Source organism: Stegodyphus dumicola, chromosome 3, assembly GCF_044657685.1.
Source record: "Stegodyphus dumicola isolate Sdum_Otavi_A_Nest chromosome 3, ASM4465768v1".
Taxonomy (NCBI): domain Eukaryota; kingdom Metazoa; phylum Arthropoda; class Arachnida; order Araneae; family Eresidae; genus Stegodyphus; species Stegodyphus dumicola.
This window is the reverse complement of record NC_140770.1, coordinates 158,589,204-158,616,284: the sequence shown is the minus strand read 5'-3', so window position 1 is coordinate 158,616,284 and position 27,081 is coordinate 158,589,204. Positions and strand designations below refer to the sequence as shown.

General features: G+C 34.3%; 1 protein-coding gene across 3 annotated transcripts in view; it reads right to left on the bottom strand.

The window, feature by feature from the left end:
* Positions 1-27,081, bottom strand: part of LOC118202686 (sodium-dependent nutrient amino acid transporter 1-like) — a 166,262-nt gene that overhangs the window by 49,983 nt on the left and 89,198 nt on the right. For 2 of the 3 annotated variants that reach the window (XM_035374862.2, XM_035374863.2), the window contains 5 exons: positions 26,580-26,728; positions 24,063-24,109; positions 14,087-14,219; positions 217-351; positions 4-107 (listed from right to left, as the gene is read on the bottom strand). In XM_035374862.2, the coding sequence (XP_035230753.1) occupies positions 4-107; positions 217-351; positions 14,087-14,219; positions 24,063-24,109; positions 26,580-26,728 (568 nt within the window). The remainder of the gene's footprint in view (positions 1-3; positions 108-216; positions 352-14,086; positions 14,220-24,062; positions 24,110-26,579; positions 26,729-27,081) is intronic. The other variant, XM_035374864.2, reaches the window with a different exon arrangement.

The window sequence follows — 27,081 nt, the reverse complement described above, 5'->3', positions numbered from 1 at the left end:
TACCTGTAAACGTTGTTATGGAACTTATTGTAACTAGCTATCATTACAATGTTCCCATATGCAACAGTCAAAGAGAAAAACGATTGTTCCGTGGCTTTATACCAAACCTGTAAAAATTTAGAAAATGTTATCTAATCGAAACTTATACTTGGTTTCTAAATCAATATTTCAAGTACTAATTAGAAATATGTAAATTAAATGCCACACTGCACTTACGTTTATATCTTTAAGTTTCTCCAGGTCAGGCTTGAAGAAAAATTTAATGCCTTCCCAAGATCCTTCTTCCAGACATGCGATGATGAGGAGGGCGATAAGGCCAAAAAAGGGAAAGAATGCAGTAAAGTACGACATCTGAAATATTAAAAATTTATTTATATAGATTTATTGGCATTCATAATTATAAGTATATTAATGCAAGTAGCTAGTTTGTATCCGATATAGGCTTCCGAAAGAATTGTGCGTCAAGAGAGGTAGAGGTACAAGGGGATTGTACATTGTACATGGAAGAAACAAAAAATTAGTTTCACGCATGGGTGGGAGAATCGCGAATTAAAAATTTCCTTTCCATCACATCAAGTAAAGATCTTGAATTAAAATCCGATTTAACATTTGACACTTAAATACACTCTTCAATAAATGAATCGCAAAACGTGAGAGAAAATCCGTAGGATTAGAACAATTATAGGTTCCTTAGAAATTAACAAGAAACACAAAATAACAATTTGTGATTGAAAAAAAAACAGCAGTTTCATTCAACAAGGAATTGTGTGCATCCCGAGCGGAAGCACACGTTTTTATTTTGTACGACTTACGTTGAACAACATGATTAAGTTATAATGAAATTTCGCCTTTCCTCGTGCGTACTCTTTCGACGTAACTGGTGTATATCCAATTAGTAACCGGAGTTTTTGGAGTTTTAATTGCACCTAAAGTATAGCTGATGTTTCCCGTCGTTTATTCAGAAAAATCTAACAGCTCTACAAAGTTTTCCAATCAGCATCGATATGAGTATGCAAAACATCCAGATTAGTAGAGAAAATCTAGATCACATCAACAGTCCTCCAAGAAACCATAAGTGTTAGTAAGTTAGCTTAAAGCAAAGTGTTTCCAACCATGGAAAAATTCCAGCTTTGAGAAAATTTATAATTTCAGGATGGAATGCGGACAGCCTTTATGTTAGCAGTTAAGTATTCAGTTTAATTTATAAATGAAAAAAAAAAAAAAAAAAAAAAAAAAAAAAAAAAAAAAACCTCTTTTAAGCAAGTTTTAAGGATTTATTTATTTTTATCTAGCCAGTAATTTTTTATGTTCAGTACATTTTTTCTCATTCTTCCTTTCCGTTTTCCTCCTAGAATGCTAAATTTCAGTCCGCGTGTATTCAAATGAGATAAAAAAAAGACTGTACTTAAAGGGAAGTTTTAAATTATAATCACAGCGTGTTCCGCTTGCTGAAGGCTACGTTAATAGTTGCAATTCCTCTACAGTAGTCTGTTTGTGGCGTTGTTTTATTCTTGCCAATAGTGCTTGTCACGCCGGTATCGAATTGAGCCAACTTGCGCGGTATTTACTTCTGTGTAGCCTTTGGCTAACTTAAGATTAACTTAACTGTAATTTAAATTCATTACTTATGAGTCACGCTATGAATACTGGCTGTTTTGTAAGCACAAGAAGTGTGCTTTCTGTCAAATTATTTTTAGTTCTGAATTAAAAGGGTCTTTTGCATCCTTCTTACGTTCTGTTTTATCTTAGACATAGCGACAAGTCACACGTCTATTCAAGGATTTGCTACAACTTAGGCACAATTTCTACAAAGTTTTAGTATTTATCAACGATTTCTATACTTTTTGCTGCTGAATTTATAAAACAAGTAAAAAAAAAAATCTAAATCTAAAAAAAAAATAAATAAAAATCTGAAAGCTTTCGGATTTTATATTATGCCCAAAAGGACGTTTATTAATCCTCTGAGAGGCCACGGTTTTCTCTAAGAAAGCACAAATTTCCCAAAACTACTATGAGAATAAATTATTTCCTTAACTTTTTAATGTAAAAATTCTCCTGGTATTTTATATCTGGATATGTGTACTTTTAATATACTGCCTTAATTTTTTGACATATTATAATATGCACGTATATATACGTCGTTACAAATATCACAAAAAATATTCCACACCATAGATATACGGCCTTGCTGGTTAGAGCGTTTTAAAGGTTTGTGTGTTTCCTTTATTTATTAAATATCAAGTTCTTCGCACCTAAACATAAAACTCAATTTAACAGCAATATCGCAAAATAATTTTTAAATGAGCATATCTTTTTTCCGATACACAGTCTCGCGCGCTGGGCAAAAAAACAATATTTCCGCACAGTGTTGCCATTGTACGCTTTGAAATCGCTGAGTTTGTTAATCGAAAATTCTTTAATGTCTGACAAAATTTGAAATGGACAATAAAACAAGTTCCAAATTAAGTCTTCCAGATGCCCATATTCGGTGGAGGATTACGTTATTCAAAATTGGATGGCTCTGGGTACCGTTGTTTTATAACAATGCGAGAAACGTACATGCATTTATGTAGATTCTTCATTAATTAATTTCTTTAAATATAATACAGGCCTTTAATACTTGGTGGCAACAGTTTGAAAAGCGAATCAACGCAGAAAGTGAATCGAAGCAAAATGCCAAAACGAAATTAATAGCCCTTCTGAGATCCTTTGGGCTAATAAATGAACAGATGTGATTCTTGAGTTTCGTAACCACTGGGAACCACGTAGAAATCGGTGTGGCCGTTCGTTGCTATTCCAGCCAATACAAATAAGCCTCCTCATCTGCAATAGCCCACCAGCGGCCGAGCGGTAAAGTCGCTGAACACTGGTAGTTCGGTCCGAGGTTCGAATCCCGCGAACGGGCTGGCTGCATGAGCGTTATCGTGGTTTTACCCATGTGTAACGTGTATACGAGCCAGTTTCCCTTAGAAAGTCCTCCACGAAGGCATCCCTCCTCTTAGGCAGATAGCCCTAGTGTGCTTTGCCGTAATCTCAATATACCATACCTCATCTGTAATGACCCTTTTCGACGATGTGTGGCGCCAGATAGCGTATCCCTGGTTCTCGCCATAGTATTACCCTTCGGTAATCGTTCTGGATGTTAAATCCAGACTCATCCGTAAAGATTACGTGACTCCACTGCTTTGGTATGCAACTGAGGAGTGCACTGGCCCAATTCAACCGCACTTTGAAATGCGATGAAGTCAAAGGAACACAAACCACAGGGCTTACAGCGTATTTCATGCAGTCGATGCTACATGAGGTTGAAAGGTTCTGTCCTCAATGTCTCCTTAAGTCGATCAGGCCTCCGCACTAAGCACGTTTAAGCAGGAGCGAACCGGTGCAGAGCGGAAACGCAGCAGGCAGTCGATGCTACACACTTTGGCGAGATTTGGGCGTCCTGCACCAACAGAGAGATGCGACGCCAGCTGCCGTGCTGTTAGTGATCTACGGCATGTTCCACATAGCAACAGGCAGCGATCATCTGCCGTTGTGGTAATCATCGGATGTGGAGAACCACGTCTTCTACAGAGGTTTTGATCCCTTTGGTAACGATTCTACAGACTATTGATGATACTTTGATACACATTCAGCTCTCTGGCAAAAGCGGATTGTCTTGCACCAGCTTGCAACATCCCGATAGCCCTCCAACATATTTCAAGTTGCAAATGGGGTCTTCGGCTCATACTTTCCGTTTTGGCTATCTCAGATTACACGGAACTATCGCTACTTGCGAATTGACGTGTAGGTCCTCCTTGTATTTCTAAGGTGTTGTGATGTGACTGCGGGATTGCGATTTTTGCTAATTTTGGCTGCCTATTTGCATTCGGTGATGCAACCTCTACTCATATGTAAACTGTTTGTTTTAATTCCTTTTATTACTTTCGTACCTTTTCTTTCAGAGTTTTTTAATATTAAAGTGGACTAAAATTTAGTGACAGGTTTTATGTGTATCTGAATTGAGATTAAAATGATTATAATGAATGCGAAAAAGCATTTATTACAGGAAACGCGACGAATTCTTCATAACAGTTGTGTGTCTTATAGTATTAGACATAGGCTGCTATTCATAGTTATGATTTCTAACGTTATCTCTCTAGTTGCCATTTTTAATTTATTTCCAAGGACGCCGAGACATATCCACGTCGTTTACAAGGTCGGCGGTAGTTCAAAATCAGTCACAGGTTCGTGATTTCAGGAAAGGATATAATTCTATGGATCCTTGCGTGGCATAAGTTATAAAGAGCAGCTCAACAAAGAAAAACATTAATCATTCGAAATACATAAATAGCTGAAAATAAGTTAGAAAAATATTCTAATAACTACTTTATGACATAACGAACAGAAACGCATATCCTTTCTCTTACGCAATAGTTATATTTTTATCTAATCGTTCAGAATTTCATATATTTTTATTACTACTGTCTTCTAACAATAAATGAGAGAACGGTCCAAAATAGCTACATATGCATCTTACGTTAGCAATACGAACGTGAATAAACGGCAATATTTATTTGTATAAAATGCTTGGTTGGAATGTTGGAAAAAATCAAATATCTTAATAATGAGGCTATAACACTTGCAGAATAAATTTGTAAGTTTTCCTAAATCATAACTATGAAGCATACTGTTGTAAATTTATGCAAATAATTGTATTTAGATGTTTCCAATTTGATTTTTTATGCAATAACTGTGTACTGGGTTTTATTAGCCTAAAAGGCGTTACCCCAGAATTATTAACCTATTAATTTCGGTTTGGCATTTTTGGTCGAAAACTTTAAGTATCCGTTTCCCTTTTCAAATTGTTGCCACTAAATATTATCGCCCTCTGATATATTTAAACAAATTAAATAATGAAGACTCTGCATAAATATATGTATATTTCTCGAATTGTGCTGAAACAACGGTACCTGGAGCCATCCAGTTTTGAATAACGTAATCTTTGACTGAATATGGGCATCTGGAAGCCATAATTTAAAATTTAGAATTTGTTTTATTATCAATTTCATATTTTGTAACACCATAACGAATTTTGGATTAACAAATTCAACGATTTCAAAGCGAGCAATGGAAATGTTGCACATAAAAAACATTTTATCTCCAGCACGCGAGACTGTGTATCGGAAATTCTAAAGATACATTCGTTTTAAAATTATTTTGCGATATTGCTGTTAAATTGAATTTTGTGGTTTAAATGTGAAGAACATGATATTTAATAAACAAAGGTAAGACACAAAACGTTAAAAAAACGCCCCTTCAGGCGTAATGTAATATCTGAAAGCTTTCACATTTTTTTATCTATTTATTCATTTGTTGCATATGTGTGCTAATTTTTTTATTTATAAAAAAGGTACAGAAAATGTTCATAAATGCCCAAAATTGAATACAGATTCTTAAATTCATAAAACTAAATATACGTAACAGACAAATAAAATGCTAACAGCCTTTTTTCTACGGAAATTAGAAAATCCCTGTAGAGGATCCAGGGAAATTCTCCCCAGTTGAGAACCACTGAGCCAGTCTTTCCTGCCGATTCTTCCAGTTGAAGGGATTGTGACTGTAACTAAGCGTAACTTGTGGCAAATCCTTGAATAGACCTGTAAACGACTTATCGCTAAGACAAAACTTAAGAAGGATGTAAAAACCCCTTTTATTAAGAACTCAATAATTTAACATAAGTTACTTCATATGCTTACAAAAACAGCCAGCATATATGGCGTAAGTCAGAACTAGTGAATTCAAATTAAAACTAAGTTAAGTTGTGAGTTAATTAAAGGCTAAGCAGAATTGATTAATGCGCAAGTTGGCACAAACATATGTCGGCGTGACAAGACCTATTGGCAACGCAAAGCCGAAGATAGACTGTGGTCAGAGAAATACAACTTGTAAGGTAACCTTCAAAAGGCAGAACACTTTCTAATTAAAAGATCTAAAACCTTCCTTTAAATACCATCTCTTTCTACTTCACTTGGATACGCGCAAACTAAAAATTAGTATTCTGGCAGGGAAACGGATAAGGAGAATAACAGTAAAGCTACTTAATATAAACTAACCGGTCAGATAAAAATAAATAAATCCTCGCAAGGTTATTAACCTTTTTTATTAATTGCCTTTTTATACTTATTTTTTATTTATTAATAATTGATTCTTCAGACTGCATTCATATTTCGCCAAAAGCCCGGCTAGATGCAGCGATCATTTCTGTTTTTAACACTGGTCGAGTTAAATGTTTAGGTTTATAATATTAGCCACGTGATGTCATTTTCACGCAGTCTATCGGAATGGGCAACTAATGCACAATTTACCTATTTTTTTTTCTAACTTTGTAATTAAAAAAAATTAGCCTTACTAAATTATTTAGTTATCTGAGAAACTGGCAAAGTCTGGTTTTGTTTGATTATGAAAATTCTGCCTCCATAATTATGCAAATCAAGGGGATGGGATAAATTGTATCTCTTATCACTTAAAAATGCTTAATCATAATAGTTTTGATGACTATCATAAAAACTTATACTGCAAATTGCTTCATTTATATTAAATTAATCTCCAAACATACTTCAAAGATATTTCTTGAATGAAGCGGAAAAAAACAAAGTTGAACTAATATTTTTCAAAGCCGGAAATGACACTTCTTATGAATTCACAAATCTGCTAATGCATTCTTCAAACACTTTAGGTTTTTAATACCACGATACGACATATTTTATCAGATCCACACGGTATTTAAACGAAAGTTGATGATGTAGTGAATAATGTTAGTCAAACGATGACAAGTTTCAACAGGTTCAAAATTGTATGATCTGATGACATATAAAATAAACTTTATTCAACTATGTTCATACAAGGCAGAAAAGTGTAAAGTTTCTTAACCATACAAGCTCTTTACTGCAGCAGAATCCTGATTGCAAGGGAACTGCTACTGTAAGCTATGTTAGCCCGCATAGAGCGTATCAGTTGACAATTTGCGGAATCACTTCAATTATTTGCGTCTTATTGAACAAAATTCTTTCTGTTGTTAACAAATATTTTTAAAAATTAGTATTCTGGCAGGGAAACGGATAAGGAGAATAACAGTAAAGCTACTTAATATAAACTAACCGGTCAGATAAAAATAAATAAATCCTCGCAAGGTTATTAACCTTTTTTATTAATTGCCTTTTTATACTTATTTTTTATTTATTAATAATTGATTCTTTATTTTTTATATTAAACAAATATATTATATTAAACAAATTTATTTTATATTAAACAAATTTTAAAGTGTCTATGGAAAATTTTAAAATAACACTCTATAGTAGGGATGGGCAAACGTTTTCGGTCGCGGGCCAAAAATCGAGAAAAAAAAAGTTTGGGAGGGCCAAGAAAAATTTTTCTAAAATTTTAAAAACAATATACAAGAATAACAATTTAAATATGTCAATGAGATGAATGAAATTGCGACTTCATTTTTAAAAGTTCCTAATACTGAGTGAGATGTACTGATTCTAAGGAACGAGGCTAAATGCTCATCTGTCAGTCTACTTCAGAAATAATTCTTTCTAAGGTTCATAGTTGAAAAACTTGTTCACGTATATAAGATGAAGCAAACATACCACTGATTTTCTGGGCATGAGATATTAAATTTGGGAAATTTACTTTCGATAATGATTTGTAAAACTCTAACTTTGGCATATTTAGAAACAATTGCTTCAAATGATTGTTAGGATGCAAATCAATTAATTCAAGCTGCAAATCTGACCTCACTGCTTCACAATTTACGTTGAAAGGCATGGTAAAAATATCCAATTCTGTTTGAATGGCACTGAAATCTTGAAAGCTAAGTTCGAACTCAAAATGCAGTTTTTTTTTTTTTTTTTTTTTTCAAGCCATCTTCATAATTATCAAGCTTCTCTTTATTTACTGAGGATTTAACTTCGGGAAATGCGACAAGTTATGCTTAGCTAGGTGCCCAGCAAACAGATTAAATTTTAGTTTAAAAGCTTTCAGATGGGCCCAGATATCGTCGATAAACTGATTTTTACCTTGCATCTTGATATTCAAGTTGCTCATATGACAAAGAAGATCTGTGAAAAATGCAAAGTCCGAAAGCCATTCTGTATCTTCTAGCCTTTCGCGCTCCGAAGAACACTGTTTCTGATGGAAGAACTGCACAATGTCGTCTTTACACTGCCAAATTCACTCGAAAACACATCCTGCACTAAGCCACCTTACTTTCGTGTAATACAGTACATCAGAGGCTTCATATTGCACGGACTGAAGAAAATCTCGAAATTTCTTTTGAGTAAGCTCACGAAATTGAATGGTATTTACAAGCTTCACGACTGCATCAAGCACCGGTTTCATATTCAATGCAAATTTACACAGAGTATCTTGATGTATAACACAATGTATAAAAACAGCATTGTTCTCGGGACAGTTTTGATTAAAGAGTGCAAAAAATACAGATATATTTCCAGTCAGATTTGGTGCTCCATCGGTTGTAATATTACATATATTTGTTATAGGCACTTTCAAAGTTCAGAGCCCTTCCTGAAATTCACAAAAAACATCGCATCCCGTTGTCGTTCCCTTTAAAAAACGTATGCACGCCAGGATCCTCGGTAATTTCAAAGTTCAGTCCATAAATTCGTGCGCATTTTTTGTTAAATTTTTAAATAATATAAAGAAACACAATTTAACGTTTTAATCAATTATTGTTTTTTCCTCCATTATCTACAATGTCTCGCCATCTTACAAGCAACTTTTTTATGCCATTGCTGTAGAAAGACTCTGGTTTTGATGCAAAAAAACTTGAAGGTTCATTGTGCACATCCTGTTTGGAATTTAATTTTTTTCCCAGTAAAACATTTGTAAGGCATGAAATAAGTGAAAATCACTTGGGGCAATATCTGGGGAGTAAGCAGGATGTGGAGAAAGCTCCCAATTAAATTCTCTCATTTTTTGCAGCGTTGTTCGAGCCGTATACCGTATCATGATGAAACAACACTTTCTTGATATTCACCAATCGTGGGTGTTTTTTGATCCATTCTGAGTTTAGATGGCAAAGTTGTTCACTATAAACTTCTGAATGAACTTGATTTGGTTCTAACAGTTCAAAACGTCCTGAAACGGGGTTCATCATCCATGCTGCTTTTTCCAACTTTAATTTTTGTAAACTATTTATGGGCAGTCCTTACACTAATAGTGTGCTCACCATGTACACTATTAATTTTTATAACTGCAAACCTGGCAGATTCACCACAAATAAAAAATGTAGCCCAGCACGTTTGTACCGATTATCTATATTCATCTTCTACAGGTACTAAAATGCTTTCGATATTTACGAAAGTTGATGATGAAGTGAATAATGTTAGTCAAACGATGACAAGTTTCAACAGGTTCAAAATTGTATTGTTTTAGTAAATGCGTCATAGTGAATTCCACGCATATTCTTAATAGGCACGAACTTATGGACTGGCCTGATAATACTAATTGAGCAGTATCATTTATATCAGTGCTTTCATCCATAGCTATGCAGCAAAATTTAAACTGGCCAATCTTTGACTCTAAATTGTTATGTAAAATTTTTATCCAAGTCTTCGATTCTAGAAGTCACCATATCTCGAGATAATTTTACAGTCTCAAAATTACTTTTCTTGTCTGGAAATAAATCATCACAAACTTGGAGCATGCATTGTTTAACGAACTCCCCATCATTGAGAGCTTTATTATTTTTAGCAATATTGTATGCTGCAACTTGTATGTGTAGCTGCTTCTTGGATACCGTTTATCTTCTTGAAAAAATTTTGTCGGCCTGATAATTTTTTACAAAGACTTTTTTGTTTTTTTTTCATATTCGGACATTGCTTCGTAATTGGAATTCTTACGCTTAGATGTGAAATGTCGGGAAATATTATATTCTTTGAAGATTGCTACAACTTCATTGCAGATGAGACACACTGGTTTATCTTTCACAACTGTAAAAAAAAAAGCATTTTCAAGTCCATTCATCATTAAAAGCACGACACTCTGAATCAACTTTACGTTTTCAGTAGCCATTTTGGGTTTGAAATACTTTACAAGCACTAACTATACTTTTAATAATTTCTCCACTATTCACAATGATGCTATATGTCCGCAATTTTTACATACGCAATCAATAATATTAGAACTAGCACCAAAAGGAAAAGCTGCTGGCTGGAGCTTAAAATGCGCAATTTGACCCATGTCAGGTCTAATTTACCTACTTTGGATTCCCATATGTCTGCTCCCTGAGAAAGAGATAAAGCTCATTGGCGCAAACGAGCTACAGCTATAACTAACAAAGAACGTCCGCTTTTAACACTTTACACATTGTCTGTGCTTGCTATTTCCGTCGATTTATGTTTTGTGGAGCAAAAATAGAGAAAGTAAAAAGATCATCAGCCATTTGAAAAAAAGGAAGAAAAATAATAATAATAAGTAGTAATAATAATAATAAATAAATAGAAAGGAAATGGGTATATAAATATATATATTTCTTTTAATTTGCCTCGGAAAGGCAAATTAAAATTCTATCCCCGGGCAGGATAGAACATTCCGGCGGGCCGTAGTTTGCCCATCCCTGCTCTATAGGGTTGTAAAGTAAAACATGCGGTAAGGAAATTCCTTACAGGTACAGATTCCATACAGGGAAGTTGAGAAAGAATTATCAGATTACAAATTTGTATAATTTTTGAAAATTAATAGCACAAAGCGAAATAAGTGCAGCAAATATTGAAACTTTTTCAGTTCGTCCCCACTGACCATACTCAGAAGTTATCTAATGTGAGGTGCGTAAATAAAATAATGAGACCGGAAACGTAGCTTTCGATCTGGCAGGCCTACCCGTCTGGAGGGAAATGTGGGGGAACATTCGATGCACAGCTAGTATGAGTTTAAAATCGCGTAGAGTCACGTAGTTCTACGTTTTTTAACTCCCAAAAAGCCAATTTTCCCAGAAGGACTATTAATTTCGTTTCGGCATTTTGCGTGGATTCACTACAAGCGTTGTTTCCCTTTTCAAATTGTTCCCACCAAATATTGTCGCCCTGTATTATATTTAAAGAAATTATATAATGAAGATTCTGCATCAATGTATGTTTGTTTCTCGCACTGTGATAAAATAACGGTACCTAGAGCCACCCAATTTTGAATGACGTAATCCTCCTCCGAATATGGACATCTGGAGCCCAAATTTGGAATTTGTTTTATTATCAATTTTTTATTTTTTAAAACTTTAACGAATTTTGACTTCCTTGTACGAAGTAAAAAGGAAGTATTGTAATCGCGAAAAGTTTCAGGCAGCATATTTCAACGAAAATATCAATTTTGACCGCTATCAAATGCAATTTAACGATGTTTTTGCGTGATATCTGTACGTAAGGACAGAATAAAATACTATTTTCCTTCAAAAAAATTGTAAAACTGCTTTAAAATTAATTCTGAAGAGAATTTTTCGTGGCATCTGTACGAACGTATGTACGTACGTATCTCGCATAACTCAAAAACGGGTAGCCTCAGAACGTTGAAATTTTGTATATAGGACTGCTATAACATGTAGATGTGCACCTCGTATTTTGGTTGCAATCGGCCGCACCAAACGTATATAAATACATTTATATATATATATCCACTCTATTACCCGGCTCAGTGATCTCAGTTTCTTTACTCTTCTAGGTTTGTAAATTGTACATTTGTTTCTTTAAAAATGATTGAATTATGTTGTTTTTATCTTCCGGTTAAGGTTATCTTCCGGTTAAGCCTTTAGTAAATCTGTGTGCAATAGTTTTAGAATTATCAGCAATTTTAAAGTTGTTTAATTGCCGCTAAGCCTGTTTTAATGGCGGCCATTGATGTTTACATTTGAAACAGGAGACTAGTGGATTTGTTGCCAATCTAGAGAAACTTAGCTTCGCAACAACAAAGATAACGCATTCATTTATTATTGCCAATTAAATCATGCTTAATTCTTTCTGAATTTTTTCGAGGAAATAAGCGTTTGAGATTTACTTCGTAATTTTTAATATAGATATTTTGAGTTTTTATGTATTTTTGCCTTCTCGCGAAGTAAGAACTGAATTAATTAAATGAGAAATACTCAATCGTTTGTGAAAAACTGTTTCTTTTGTGTTTTATTTGCTTAATTTCTTTTATACATAGTTCTAGCTTTATAGTTCTTATAGTTCTAGCTATTTGAATAGAACATGTGGCAACGATATAATTCTTTAAATGATATAGATTTTGTACATTCTGAGTTATAATATGAATGAAATATAATACTGTTAAACCTAGCGCCAGAGTGTCGCTATGGTAAACAAAGTGAATTTTAAAGAATGCATTTATTCTATTGCGGTTTATGCGCTGTCGGTGAAGTAGGTTTAATTCAATCTAATAAGTTTAAATAAAATGCAAGAAAAAATGCGTATAATTTAATATTCCGTACAAGGAAGTCATGTGGTGTACACATCAGATTTTTTATTAACAAACTCGAGGACTTCAAAGCGAACCATGGCAACGTTGTTCAGAAAAAACATTTTTATCTCCAGCGCGGCGAGACTGTGTATCGGAAATTCTAAAGATATTTTTAAACTATTTTTCGATATTGCTGTTGAACTGAATTTTATGGTTTAAGTACGAAGAACATGATATTTAATAAATAAAGGTAACACACAAAATGTTAAAAAAAAACACCCCTTTGGACGTAATTTAAAAATCTGAAACCTTCCGGGTTTTTTTTTTTGGGGGGGGGGGGAGCGGAGGGTGTAAACTTTTTTTTTTTTTCGGGTGGGGTCTGAAAAAGAGTGACACGAATTTTAACTACCTTAGGCTATCAGATTTTTCTTCTATCAGTGGATTTGTTTCTATCAGTGGGATAGAAACGTTTACAAAGTTTCAACAGGCCTATGTAGACCACGTTTTGTTAACAGTCCAAGTTTTCAGGAGATTTAACGCATTTTCAGTTCATCAGGGTGGTCGAGTACCACCCAAAAACGAAGCGACTGAGCCAGGAATGGAACACTTGAAGCTCACGAAGACCACAAAAGGCAAGAATGAGCAAGTCGAAAATCAAGAGCATGATTTTATAAAGGGAGTGAACCGTTTCCAAAGAGTTTGTGCTCCCAAGTCAAAGTCAAACGGTGAAGCAACACTTCTACCGCGACGTTCTTAAAAGACTTATGGTCATGCGGATGAGAACAAGAAACAGAGCCCACTGACCATTCCGACATTGCACCTTGTCGCATTGCATTATTCAGTTAATGAGTTTTTGGCTAATAGAAACTTCTCTGTGATTCCTAAGCCCCTTTATTTCATGTAACTTTTATCTGTTCCTAAGCCTGAAAAACCATTTTAAAGAACATCATTTTGACACGCTAGAAAGCAATAAAATAACCCTAATCCACCAGCTGAAGGCAATTCTAGTATACGATTTCCAGCACTGCTGTGAAAAATGGTAAAACCGTCTCCAACGCACTGTAGTTTCCCAAAGTTGATTAATTACTTTAAAGAAGACAATGTGAGATTGTAAGTTTAATTGAATAAAAATTTATAAAGAAATCAAGTTCTTTATTTTATTTATAGCCCTAGTATGTCATTTGATACAAGTAGGCTAAATAAATTTGAAGAGGGTGCTAAGCTTCTCCCCCCCCCCAAAAAAAATATCTGGGCAGTGAACCAAGAAAGGTTGTGAAACTATGGTGTATAGCAAGGATTGTCAACTCTTTTTGCCCTTTCACCACTGCTAGATGATCACCCCCCCGTTTCCCCAACTCAAAAAATAAATTTATATATTTATCTACATTTAGATGATTTTTCAATATTTTTTATAAATTATACAATAGCAAGTGCAGCAATCTTTGATAAATACCAAACTTGAATTTAAAAAAAAAGTTTTTTATATTCATAAACTAAAACTAAATACTTAACAGATAAATTAAAGGCTGATCGTACCCCCCTGAAACCATGAAATTACCACCTGATTGAGAACCCCTGGTTTTATAGCAAGCATTCAATGTTCGCCTTTAATAATGGAAAGGTCCTATCTTACCTTCCCCAGTGAGTTGGTTCCTTGGATAACTGTTATGTACACAATTATCCACGTCGCTAACAAGCATAAGAATAATTTCCAGCTTACAGCCAACTGGTCGTCGTTGCCACTGGATTTCAACAAAATTTCTTGCCTGAAAAATGTTTAGAATAAAAATAAAGGAATAAACCCACTAAGCGATATTTTGTCACAAGAAATGAGAAAAATATTTTAGAAGTATTCTAATAAATGTAAGTTAAATAATTCAGCTTGAAGGTAAAAATAATAATTTTAAAAGCTTTTATTTGACATGATTGAACATGCTTCCATGAAATATCTTGAAAATTCGTATAACATATGTGCTAGCTGCGCCGAATTTTATCATACTGAAGCACAGGCAAATTCATTAAAAATATTTTTATACATTATATTTTCCCAGGACTCGGTGTGTCCACATTTGCTAACACGGCAGATAAATTTCATTCCACACATGTCGGAATATCATGGCCAATTAACTCTACCACATCGATCGTTCGCCATATATTGTAGTTCGATGATTCTTGGAGATCAGGGCCAGATTAACTCGTCCTCTGTATCATATGTTTCTATTAGCACTTATTACTCATATACTATCATATGTATATTTGTCTACCTTAATATTTATTTGCACAAATTGTTTTATTCGTATTATATCTGCTTTGCTATTAGTATCATATCAGCTCTGCACCATGTGTATTTATTGGCATCATATTTACTTTGTACCAAGTGTTTTTACTCGTTCTTCACCTGTACTGCATCTACTCAGCACCATGTCATTTAATTAGCTCTATATTTGTTCTGCATCATGTATATACATTAATATCATATTTGCACTGCATTATGTGTTTCAATCGTATGACAGCCTAAGTTCGTGCACTATGAGTTGTCTAATCCTAAGTTTTTTTGTTTTTTTTTTTACACATATACTATCATATGCATTATGTGAAACACCAACTGTTTACCCCAAATATTTATCTGCATTAAATATTTTCATTTGTATTACATCTACTTTACATCATGCTTTCCTATTAGTACAACATATGCTCTGTACCCTATGAGCCTATAAGCTATTTATCTGTTCTGCATCATGTATATTCATTAGTATCATATCTGTCCTGCATCAAATGATTTTAATCGTACTATACCTGCTCAGCGGCATGTGGCCTTTTTTCTTTTTTTTCTCGTATCTGATCTGCATCATACGTGTTCATTAGAACTTAAACTGCACTGCATAATGTATTTTCATGTATCTCTATTAGTATTATATCTGCCCTATGTCACGTTTTTTAATTAGCTCTATATTTGCTCTGCATCATGTGTATATACCAGCATCATACCTGCTCTGCATAAAGTGTTTCTATCATGTGTTCGCCTAGGCACTTGCACTATGAGTTATCTCATTAAATATTACTACACACATACTATCATATGTTCTAACACCAACTGTTTACCCTAATATTTATTTGTATCATATGCTCCTATTTGTATTATATCTGCTTTGCATCATGAGTTTCTATTAGTATAACATATGCCCTGTACCATGTGTATCATATTCATGCTTGCATCATGTGTTTCTCATTAGTATTATCTCTGTCCTGCATCATGTGCTTTTAAATAGCATCATCTCTGCCCAAAGTCATGTGTTTTTATCAGTATTATAGTTGCCCTGAATCATGTCTTTTATTTAGCTCTATATTTGCTCTGTATAATGTGTATATACTATTAACATATTTGCTCTGCATCATGTACTCCTATCATGTGTTAGCCTAGGTTTATGCACTATGAATTGTCTCCCCATAAGTATTATTACTCATATACTACCATCTGTTTCATATGTAAACCAAAAGTTCATCGCTAATAATTATTTGCAACTTATGTTATTATCTATCTTAAAACTGCCCTGCATCATGTGTTTTAATTAGTATACACGCGTGCTTTATATCTGGAAATGTTACACGCGTGCTTTATATCTGGCAATGTTACACGCGTGCTTTATATCTGGCATGCACCATGTGTTTTCACTAGTATCACAGCTTTATCTCTGCTCTGCATCCTGTGATCTTACCAGTTTTATTACACGTTTTTATATGTCACATAGTATTACATCTGTCCAGCATTATATGTTCTAACAGCATCACATGAATGCATTATTAGTACTCTACTTAGTAGTCTGTGAGTATGTTCTGTGTATTTTAAGTGTTTTTATGTGTACTGTATGGTCTAAATGTTATTCAATGTTGTTATGTGTATTATGTCTTACATTATTATGCCCCCCCCCCTCTTTTTTTTTTTTTTTTTTTTTTTTTTTTTTTAGATTTCCTGTAACCACTGTAATCCTAAAACTTTCAAATGTCATACACATCACTCGTAATGTAGACTATGTCAACCGCCCTTGTATGGCCATGTAACTTTCTCATTAAGATTCAAATATACTCCCGAGGCAGCCTGATGAGGCTCCAGGGAGTTGTTGCCACTAGATAGTGGAGGACGCGGGGCATATGCCTGTTTACCTATGTTAAACATCAGGCGCCCTCGTCCTCCGTCACCTGTCACCTGCTTGTTGCAAATGTCTGAAACAAGCTAAATATGGTATGAATTGTTTTACAAAATAATTACATTAAGAATTTGGACTGTATTGGGAGATGAGGGGGGAAAATCTTGTAATAATTAAATCATAAATTTTTAAAAGAATAATATATGATTTTATTAGATATATTAGTGTAAATGTAAGTATTATGTGATTTTCTAATGCATATTTTCTGTGTTTATGATACATCAATTTAAAAAAAAAAGAAAAAGTAATAATAATAATGTAAGACTCCAGTGCTGAAGCAATTGTGTGTAACAAGTTAGAAAATGAAAGGAAATGCATTAACAAGATAATTTGCCTTGAATACAACTAAGTACAATGAGATGCACACAAAAATATTCTTCCCCAATTAGTTCCTTAAAAAGATGTTTATTGTAATTCGATGCAATTAGATATATTAATGTAAACATATTGTTTGTACGAAGTATAATGTTCGATATACAATGAAAGTTTGTATGATGTATTTCGAAGTAATTATGTTATATTAATTTGCCATAATCCAACTTTTGTTAATAGGTTAACTTCTTTGTAATAATTGTATACTGTTTCTTTGTAATTGTATATTTAATACGTAAGTCTAGTATTAATGTAAAATTTCTATGTAAATGTCTTGTTAGGTTGGCATCCGATGCGGGCCAACCGAAAGCCCAGCGGGTACAGTAGTGCGGAGGAGCAATACCTGTAAACGTCACTGACGAAGTTCTGGTGCTCCGTCCACTTTTCCCTGTCCCTGCTCGTTCTGTGTGTCCTAGTCATCTTGTGACAAACATTGATTCGGATACTTTTCTCTGCCTCTGTGGCAGATTTTGACTAAAATACTTTCGCAAATGACCTTGATAACGATCTATGTTGCAGTCATCCAGACAACTGAATTATTCAAAGAGGTAATTATTGTTGTTCTCATTCAACTGTGACATCAGCCAGCTTTCCAATATTTCCAAATAAAAATTCCCAGTATCGCACAACTGTTTGCCGTTTCAGCAAATATGGACACGTTGAGAGCTTGTGAAACGTAACTTACAGGGTTTATGTAAACGACCAGTTCTGTAATTGTTTTTAAGACGAAATATATTTAAAAAGTGGATTAATACTGAAGTTAAAATAGTACTTTTGCTAAACTGTGGTTTTAAATTATATTTAATGAACATACATAATAACATATTTTCTTTATATTCAACGAAAGCCATTATTTATATTTATAATTTCAAGTTGTAAATTTAAAAACATTCATGGAATATGAATATATTATACCAGTTTAACTGCGCACATTTCAGAACATTTAATTGTAATAATGAAAACTGATGAAAATTACCCTTTATGAAGGCAGAAGATGTACACCTTACACGCAAACACACACACACAAAAAAAAGCTTATGTGTACACCACATGACCTCCTTGTATGGATTTTTTCCTGCGTTTCATTTAAACTTATTTCCTCGAGTTTCATTAGAGATATATTTCTCATTCAATTACACTCATGTCCCGAAATTAAGGATAATGCAAAATCAGGCAAAGGAAGAGTTAGAAGCAAAACAAATTTGACTTATTTGTAAAGCTTATTTATTAAACAAAAGGTAAAGAGCAAAAAAGATGCTATATGTTTGATACTATTAAAAAAATTAGCAATTTTTCACCCTGGAGCAAATTAAAAAAAAACCTATTTACAAAAAACCAATATTACATGGTTGCTAAGATAGTTAATACATTGTATGTCTCCCAGACGATGCGATACAGTCCGTACAACGCCTAGGCATGCTGAGTATCAAATTATCGATCTGATCTTGGGGGATATTACACCACTCAAAAAGCAATGCTCTCCGAAGTTCCGCTACACATGTAGGAGGAGGTTCACGGGCTGCAACTCGTCGGCAAGCATATCCCGCACGTGCTCTACTGGATTCAAGTCCGGTGAGAATGCTGGTGAGTCCATACCGGTGATATCCTCCCATTGAAGGCATTCGCTTACGATGTTTTCACGGTAAGGACGGGCATTGTCATCCATAAACACAAATTGTACGCCCATGGCGCCCCAAACAACGTACATGTTGTTCCAGAATGACGCCCCGATAGATTTGGCTTGTCGTGGTCCTAATTTGAACATGCAAGTCAGTTCTGAAACCCAGAATAATTCCACCCCAAACGAGCACTCCTGCACCACCGTAACGGTGTCGTTCAATGATGTTTTCTTGGTGGTAACGGGTACCTGGAGCTCTTCATATGAAAGTCCGGCGAGAATCAGACTGCAAGCTAAACCTGGACTCGTCGGAAAGCATCACACAAGCCCACTGTTGCGGTGTCCCCAATGTATGCTCTCTACTCCAGGCTAACCGCAGGCGACAGTGAGTTGCAGTAAGTGAAACGCATCTGACAGGTCTACGAACATATAGACCAATCTGCCCTAAGCGTCTGTACACGGTCTGCCTTGAAATTGTCGTACCAGTGGCTGAAGAGAACTGACGAGACAGGTCTGAGGCTGTGCTCCGCCTGTTTCTTTTGGCAGTAACTGCCAAATACCGGTCCTCATTCGGCGTCGTAACTCTGGGGCGACCTGTGCAGTAACGTCTACTCACATTACCATCATCTTGAAATCGTTGCCAAAGCCTGGAGATGACACTCTGGGCAATTCTAAGTTCGTCTGATACTTCCAGTTCGGTACGCCCACATTCCAGACGGCCGATAATTCTACCACGTAAAAAATCATCCAAATGCGTTCTTTGTGTCATAATTATTCGGTTATTGCACTGAAATGCTTATAAAGCGCCTGCGAACAATTTTACTTCTTTGCCTGTATTCCTTATATACCACTCTCTTACACTCTCGTCCTTGTGACGTACCATCGGTGTCATCTGGTTACTTTCTGAAATTTGCATATGATTCTTGAAGATGTGTGTAGTGATTTTACAGGTGATATATTTATTTTAGAGTTCGATTTCCACGTGACTCAGAGTTATCCTTAATTTATGGACATGAGTGTAATTCAGTTATCAATTCGAGGCGAGGCAAAAATACGTAAAAAATCAGAATATTTTCATTAAAAATTAGAAGATATAGAAAAACATAAAACACCAAATACCATAAAAACAATTTAAAAGAATTTTACAATTAAAATTACAGTTTCTACTCAAGATCAAGCAATTTGCCCAGCAGGCAAGAAGGCAGATTTTTCGGTGTGCAAAACTCAAAGTTTCCTTTTGGTCCCACTCGGCAGAAAGACACTGAAGGTACAGAAAGAAGGAATTCACTGTTATGCTCAATTTCAAATGTAATCAAATACGGCTGCTATAGTAAAAGAAAATTAGGCTTAGCCGCAATTAAATAACTTTTAAATTATTGATAATTCTACAAATATTGCATGCAGATTAACTAAAGGCATAAAACCTTAACCGGAAGATAAGAACAATATAATTCAATCATTTTCAAAGCAAAAAAATGCACAATTTATCAACATATAAGAACAAAAAAAAAAACTGAGCTCATGGAGCCTCGTAACAGAATGGTTATATATATACACTTTTGGTCTGGCCGATTGAAACCAAAAAAGGGAGTTTCACAACTACATGTTATAGCAGTCCTATATACAAAATTTGAGTAGTCTAAGGATACTCGTTTTTGAGTACGCGAGATACGTACATACATACGTACAGACGCCACGAAAAAAATCTCTTTTGAATCCATTTTAAATCTGTTTCATAATTCGTTTAGGGGGGAAAAGAGTCCTTTATTAGTCCAGATGTCACGCAAAAACATCGTTAAATTGTATTCGATGGCGGTCAAAATGGATATTTTCGTTGAAATATGATACCAGGAATTTTTCGTGACTACAATACTTCCTTTACTTCGTACAAGGAATTAGTAAAAAGAGGGATAGTTCTATTATCTTCCGATCTACTAAACCAATTTAGTAAATTTAACATGTGTTTTTCGTGTCTCGAAAGCACAACTTAGGATATATACTAGCTTTATACAGAGCAATGTTCTTAGTATAATATATTTATTAATATCTCTTTTTTTATTGAATTTATTTTATTCGTTCTTTTACAATTCTAAACTTAGATTCAATCCAAATAAAATTCACAGATATTCTGTAATTTATTTTTTTAATTTGTATTTTTTGTAACCTTTTATAAAATGTTCGAAAGTTTTTTGAGTGCATTTCCTATATGCATTTGCATATAGTATTGCATAACACTTAGCTGGTAAGACATTTAATGACACGTTCATTTAGCCGACATGGACAATAAGCCGACAGCGCATTTAATGGACAACACGTTTAGCCGATAGCCTGTTTAGCTGACAACACGTACACTTACACAAAATCAAGCGACAAAGTTTTAGCAAAATTTGTCCACATTTATTCGAAACTATTTTATCTTTCTATCAGTTACAAAACTTCTTAAATTCTGAATAAGTTAAGCTCCATTTTTTCTCTTATCAGTAACATTCGTTGCTCGAATTTCCAGTCTTAAAAATACCATCTCTGATCTTAAGCCTTGTTGAGTTTTAGCATACATTATTAACCTGGTTTGACATATTTATATATCATTCAAACTGAAAGAGTGTTAAAAGACAAAAATGTAGTGTTTGTCCATAATCCTTGTCCTTGCGCACTCTGGAAGAGGTCTTTTGTCGGATAAATATGGACAACTTTTACTAGAATTTTGTCTTGTGTTTTTGCCTAAATTGTGCTCAGCTTGCTAAACGTGTAGTCGTTATATGTCTTGCTGTCTATTTGTCGTGACGGCTAATTGTCTTGTTGGCTAAATGTAGAGTCAGTTAAACATCCCCTTGGCTAAATGTTACCGAACGTTGAATGTATGTAAATCAATTTAATACTGATTCCGATTGTCACAGATATCCGTCATCAAATAATTTCTTAAATGTTATAGATCACCCATATTATAATAGGTACTTTATTGTTGCTTTTATCCAGACAAATCCCCTAACTCTGTAACTCTGTAAGTCTCGGTACCAGGGGATAAAACACTAGCCTGGCGGTTCCAGAGGCGCTGCGAGTGTTGCGAAGTGCTGCAATCCCATCGTAGTCTCTAGTCGCCGGGAGTGGTGACTCCGGTTGGTCAGCGTTGAGCGGAGGTTTATGAGAAAAATTTGTTAAAATTCTGCTTTCTTGAATTAGAGTTCCTGAACGTGTAGCATGATCAGCATATTTCTATCATCTTTAGGGACCTCTGCTGGCGACCCATCCCCTGCCTGGTATGGGGCTTGCATATAGATGGGACGATCCGTGTAGCGTTGACATTTAAGAAAGCGGAAAGCGTAGACAAACAAACTTACTTATTTATCCAAACAAAAGTGCACAACAGGTGATGAAATAAATCACCTATTATGCGATAGGTGGTTTATTGTTTATTTTTATTAAGCAAAAGATTCGTGTTTCCCTATGCGAGATTACGTTTAAAGTCGCATTTATGAAGAATGCTTATTAACTTCCCTAGAGTTCATGTCGTAATTGAAACTTCTGTAAATACACGCCACTTTGAAATTGACAACGGGAAAGAAAAGAATAACGACTAAATTATTATTTTTGAATTGGAACAGAATTTTTTCCGTCATTAGAACGGGAAAAACTATTGGTCCATAATGTGAGAAGTAAAGTCTCTTGTCAATTACAATAGCTCTGAAACCTTGATTGCACGAAAACAATGCATGCAGTTTTACTTGGAGCTTCATTTTTTCACATTTTTATAGGAAATTCATTATCTGCGGCTATATAATTTTGCGCATTGGTTGGAATATCCTGTGTCGATTAACTGCAGTGCAACCGTTCTCCTTTTTCTGGCTAACCGCAGCTCTTTGGTTTCTCATCATGCCATAGAAATTGTTCAATGAAACACGATTCTTTTAATCAGAATCCTCGAATCTCTGATAATATTCTAACAAGTGTAGATATTTTGTTTGTTGCCGACACATAATAGTACAATGACGTAAATAATTCTTGCAAAGTGTTACTGTTGATTATTACTGTTTAATTCGCCAAAAGCAAAATTAGCTATTAAAAGTTTTTTGGTATGTTATGTAACTGCTGGGATCGAAAGCATGATTGGTTTATTTGATTGGCTTTTGTTGTTGTTTTCCGAATACGACAGGAAATCATATTCCACCCTTGTTCTCCATTTTTTTTAAAAAAGCTTGATTTACATAAATCCTATCTTTCAATTTTTCGTCTCTAAATTTTTCACTTATTGAATATCATTAAGTTTGATATTTATACTTTGCAAATTTATTTGCTTTCGATTTAAAAATGAATGGCACTTTCTCTCTCTCTCTCTCTCTCTCTCTCTTTTTTTTTTTTTTTTTCCTTCCCTACTTACTCTCCATAATGTAGCGATATCGATCCAATTTTGCATTTTTACTTCAAAAATATTTAACTTAAACACGCACACACATTATACTTATATACTTGTAATGATAGAGACAGAGCTGTAAGGATGTTTGATAGCTAATTTACATATATATTGATCCTTAATACAGATTAAACTTTGCAGCCGAGGCGGATTAAATATTCATTTTTATTTCAATTGACATTTGTGGCCACAATTCAGTTTGCAGTCTAATCGTGCCTGATACATTTACATTTTTATAGCTTTTTGATTGTTCGACCTGAGCTCATTTCCAGTCAAACGGGCTAGCTGTATGGGAGTTTGAGTTCCCCCCCCCCATGTGCAAAGTGGATGTTAGCCAGTTTTCCATAAAATGTCCTCCACGAAAGCATTCCTTCCCTTCAGCAGATAGCCCTAGCGTGCTTTGTCATAATCAAGTAAGCCAGAATTAACCTAAGATGGATTTACCCCCAATATTTTGACAAGTATTGGTTGGATTTAAATTTTAAAACAATGCAGCAAATCTTTGAAATTATGCAAAAAATCAATTTCCTAAAAGAAAAATACTTTTTTAAAAAAAGTTTGGTAAACATTAACATACAAAGTATTATTATTATTAATGTTATGAAGCTTTCAAATACCAGCTGAATTGCAGCTCGTTGAATGTTACGAAACATGACATATTTAGTTAGACTTCTCAACGTAAGAGACATGAAAATTTGTTGTGCTCTGGTCGAATTTTCAACTGCTCGTATGGATGAGCAACTTTTGAATAAATAGGAATTTTTCTGGTTAAAAATTGACGGCTGCAATGTTTGCAGTCTAGCAGAAAAAAAAAATATCGGACTAAAAGTCAACCATGATAAATGATGTAACATCAATAAATTGCTGTTTTTTGGATACACTGTTTGGGTTACGTAGAATTTATGAAATTTTATGATTATCATTGTCATATTATAAGAAATCACAGCTAGAAATTTGTAAGTTTGTTTTTCATATTTTCTTATCGTATAGCTAAAATAGTACTTACATCCAAAATTGTTCTGAGGGCGCTAATAAGTCTTCGGCAGAACCATTCTGAAAATTAAAAAATTTTAAACTATTCTTAAATGTTTGTAAAATATTTGTTAAGAAATAATCGGATATATTTACATAATATCCGAAATCATATTCATAAGCATGATCAATTTAAGTTACTGCATAATGAAACATAGAAATGATTCATTATAACTGAAAATATTTAAGTTGAAACTAATGTATTTATTACAATTGAAAACTTTTATTTGAAAATATATCATTTGTAATTAATTTAACCTGGAAGTACTATCATATCAGAAAAGTAATAAAAACGATTAACGTACCAGAATACCTTTATATCTGTACACAATGATAAAGGACTTTCCGAAATTCCCCTCTGATTTACTGTTACAAAAATTTATCCCCCCCCCCAAAGTGAAGAATTTCTGTGATGTTTTCAGCGAATTTTATGTCATTACCGTGCTTAATTATCAACTTATCAACGCAAAAAAGTTATATATCTACATCCTGCCTTTTAATTCCTGTGCTTTTTATTACAAAAACTATAGCGCTGCTATTTTCAGAATGTCCAAAATCGTGCTAATCTGTTTTATAAAGATTATTCCAATAAAAATGATACAGGATTTTCAAGAGAAAATGTAACCGTATTTAATACACTTCCATTTGTAATTTACAAGAGATGCACGAGAAGCACTGACATTTGTAAAAGGTTACTCTATGGTGTGGTTTATACCACAGTGCCAAACATGTGACCATTTTTTTAATACCACAGAGGATATGCAGTTGTAGTGACTAGTGAGAGATAATATTGATTGATGATAATAAATTCTTGCGGGCGAATTTAGAGGACTTTGATTTGGAGCATATTCGGTTCCAATAAAACGGTTGCCGCACATCACACTGCTAATGTCACTATCGATAAATAGCTAAAAATGTTTGATGGAAGGATAATTTCACGAAATGTAGATATTGGTCTCCCAGAAGTTGTGTTTTAACTTTTTTAGATTATTTTTCGAGGTTTATTTGATCCACATAAATACCACTTCAGACTTTTATTTATTTATTGCAATTATTACCTCGAAAATCACCTTAACACAAACTTTTGCATAGGGCGAATGGAACTGATCTAACATTACTTAGAAACAGAATTCACTTCAGTTTTATTTACCCACTTCCCCGTTTTTTTTTCCGAGATAGACTCGTTGATTTAAAGAATGTTGTTAAGCGCCATGTGGTCCGGATCGTTAAGCCATGTGGCCTGAATCTTAGATGATATTTCTTTCGTTAATATTTAGGGACTCCACGCCATAATGACAAGAAGGTACCGGCACCATTCAGAAGTTCAGTGTCCTGAAACACTCATCAATTCTGTTGGAACACCCAAGTGAAGGTGTTAATTGTGGCAGACCGTCGTCAACTTGTACAAAGTGCCGGAACATTTCTCGACTTGACCATTGCTTGCCACCAAAAGAGGGAGCCTAGCATAAAAGCACAAATATGCCGGAACCGTTACGAAGTTCGGTATCAGGAAGAAAGCAACCTTCATTAAAGGTTCCGGGCCAATCATGTAAAAATGTTAATACTGGCAAACAGTCGACTACTTGCATAAAGTTGCCAGCATCTTTATAATATTTTATGAAAATATCTCGTCGTGAAAATTCCGTGCTTTTATGCAATACAGTAAATAATTAGATCCAACAACTAATTATTAATTTGAGACGAGTTAACGACGACAGGGTTGATATATTGAGTTTAATACGATTATTATTAGTTTACTGTCTTTCAATTTTTTTTAGTGTCATTAAATCTTTTTCTATGAGCTCATCGTTCTTTGCAGCAAAAATTCTGCAATTCTAATTACTATTTCACCTTTTTTAATCCATTAGTATTAAGTAACGAAGCAGCAGCATAGGCAGCGGCACCTCAGGACATTTTCAGAATTTCTCATAATCACATTCGAACTTGTTCGTGCATTAGTCGGTTACTATTCCAGTAAATCCTCATGCACACCACCAACATTCGATATCTGCCTTTTATCGACTAATCATATTTTCGACGTCAGCAGATCAATGAAACGAGGCCATAAACCTGGATTGCTTCAGCTTCATTTCTTGGAAAACCCATTAAACGCATAATGCAAAATGCAGCAAAAATTAACGCGAGACGAACAAATGTTGTCTGGAGAATTTCGCATATAAAATTCTCGAGAACTTTCGCAGGTAAAGAAATAAAAGCCATCGTAACACTCTCTTCACGAAAACAGAAAATAAAAATAAAAAATAGAGAGCATTAATACGAACAGAAAGGCAAAAGAAATTGCAAATTTCTTCTTTATAAAAAACAAACTTCCGAACAGCTTCTATGGCTGTCGAACGGTAGTGGAAAACAAAGGCTGATGTTGTATTTTTGGCGATGCTTCGGCAAGGGCCAGCTGATACACAAACTCAAAATAATTTTTAAAAGTTATACGAATTAAAAAAGGAAAGGTAGAAATAATCGCAATTTTTACCTGAGAAACTGTGTGGTTAGCATAAGCACAATCTGTCCATGGCAGGCATGATTGCATTGAGGAAAAAATGTAAAAAACGCTGAGGGCCATCAAATAGTTGTAGAAAACAAGAATGAATGACACTGAAATGACTTGGGCGTAACCGACTCCTAAATAAAAAAATTAAAAAAATACATGGCAAATAAGTGAAAAATATTTATGAAGAAAATCACAAACTTAATCCGTCACGATGAATAGGCGAGGAAAAGTAGATATACTTTGACATATTTTTCATTGGTAAATAAATTCACTAAAAACAAAAGCAAAGCATTTCTTGCACAAACGAAGTAACTTCGAAAGATAAAAATCTGTTGGGGAAATAATCAGAATAGTATCGAGGATAAGGCACTATTTCATATTCTAAGTGTTGATTTCCTGTGTAGCTTAGACTACCGTATGTGGTCGGGTGTTTTCCTAAAGCAAAAAACAATCCATGTCCATGAAAAAGTGTTAGTTGCTAAAG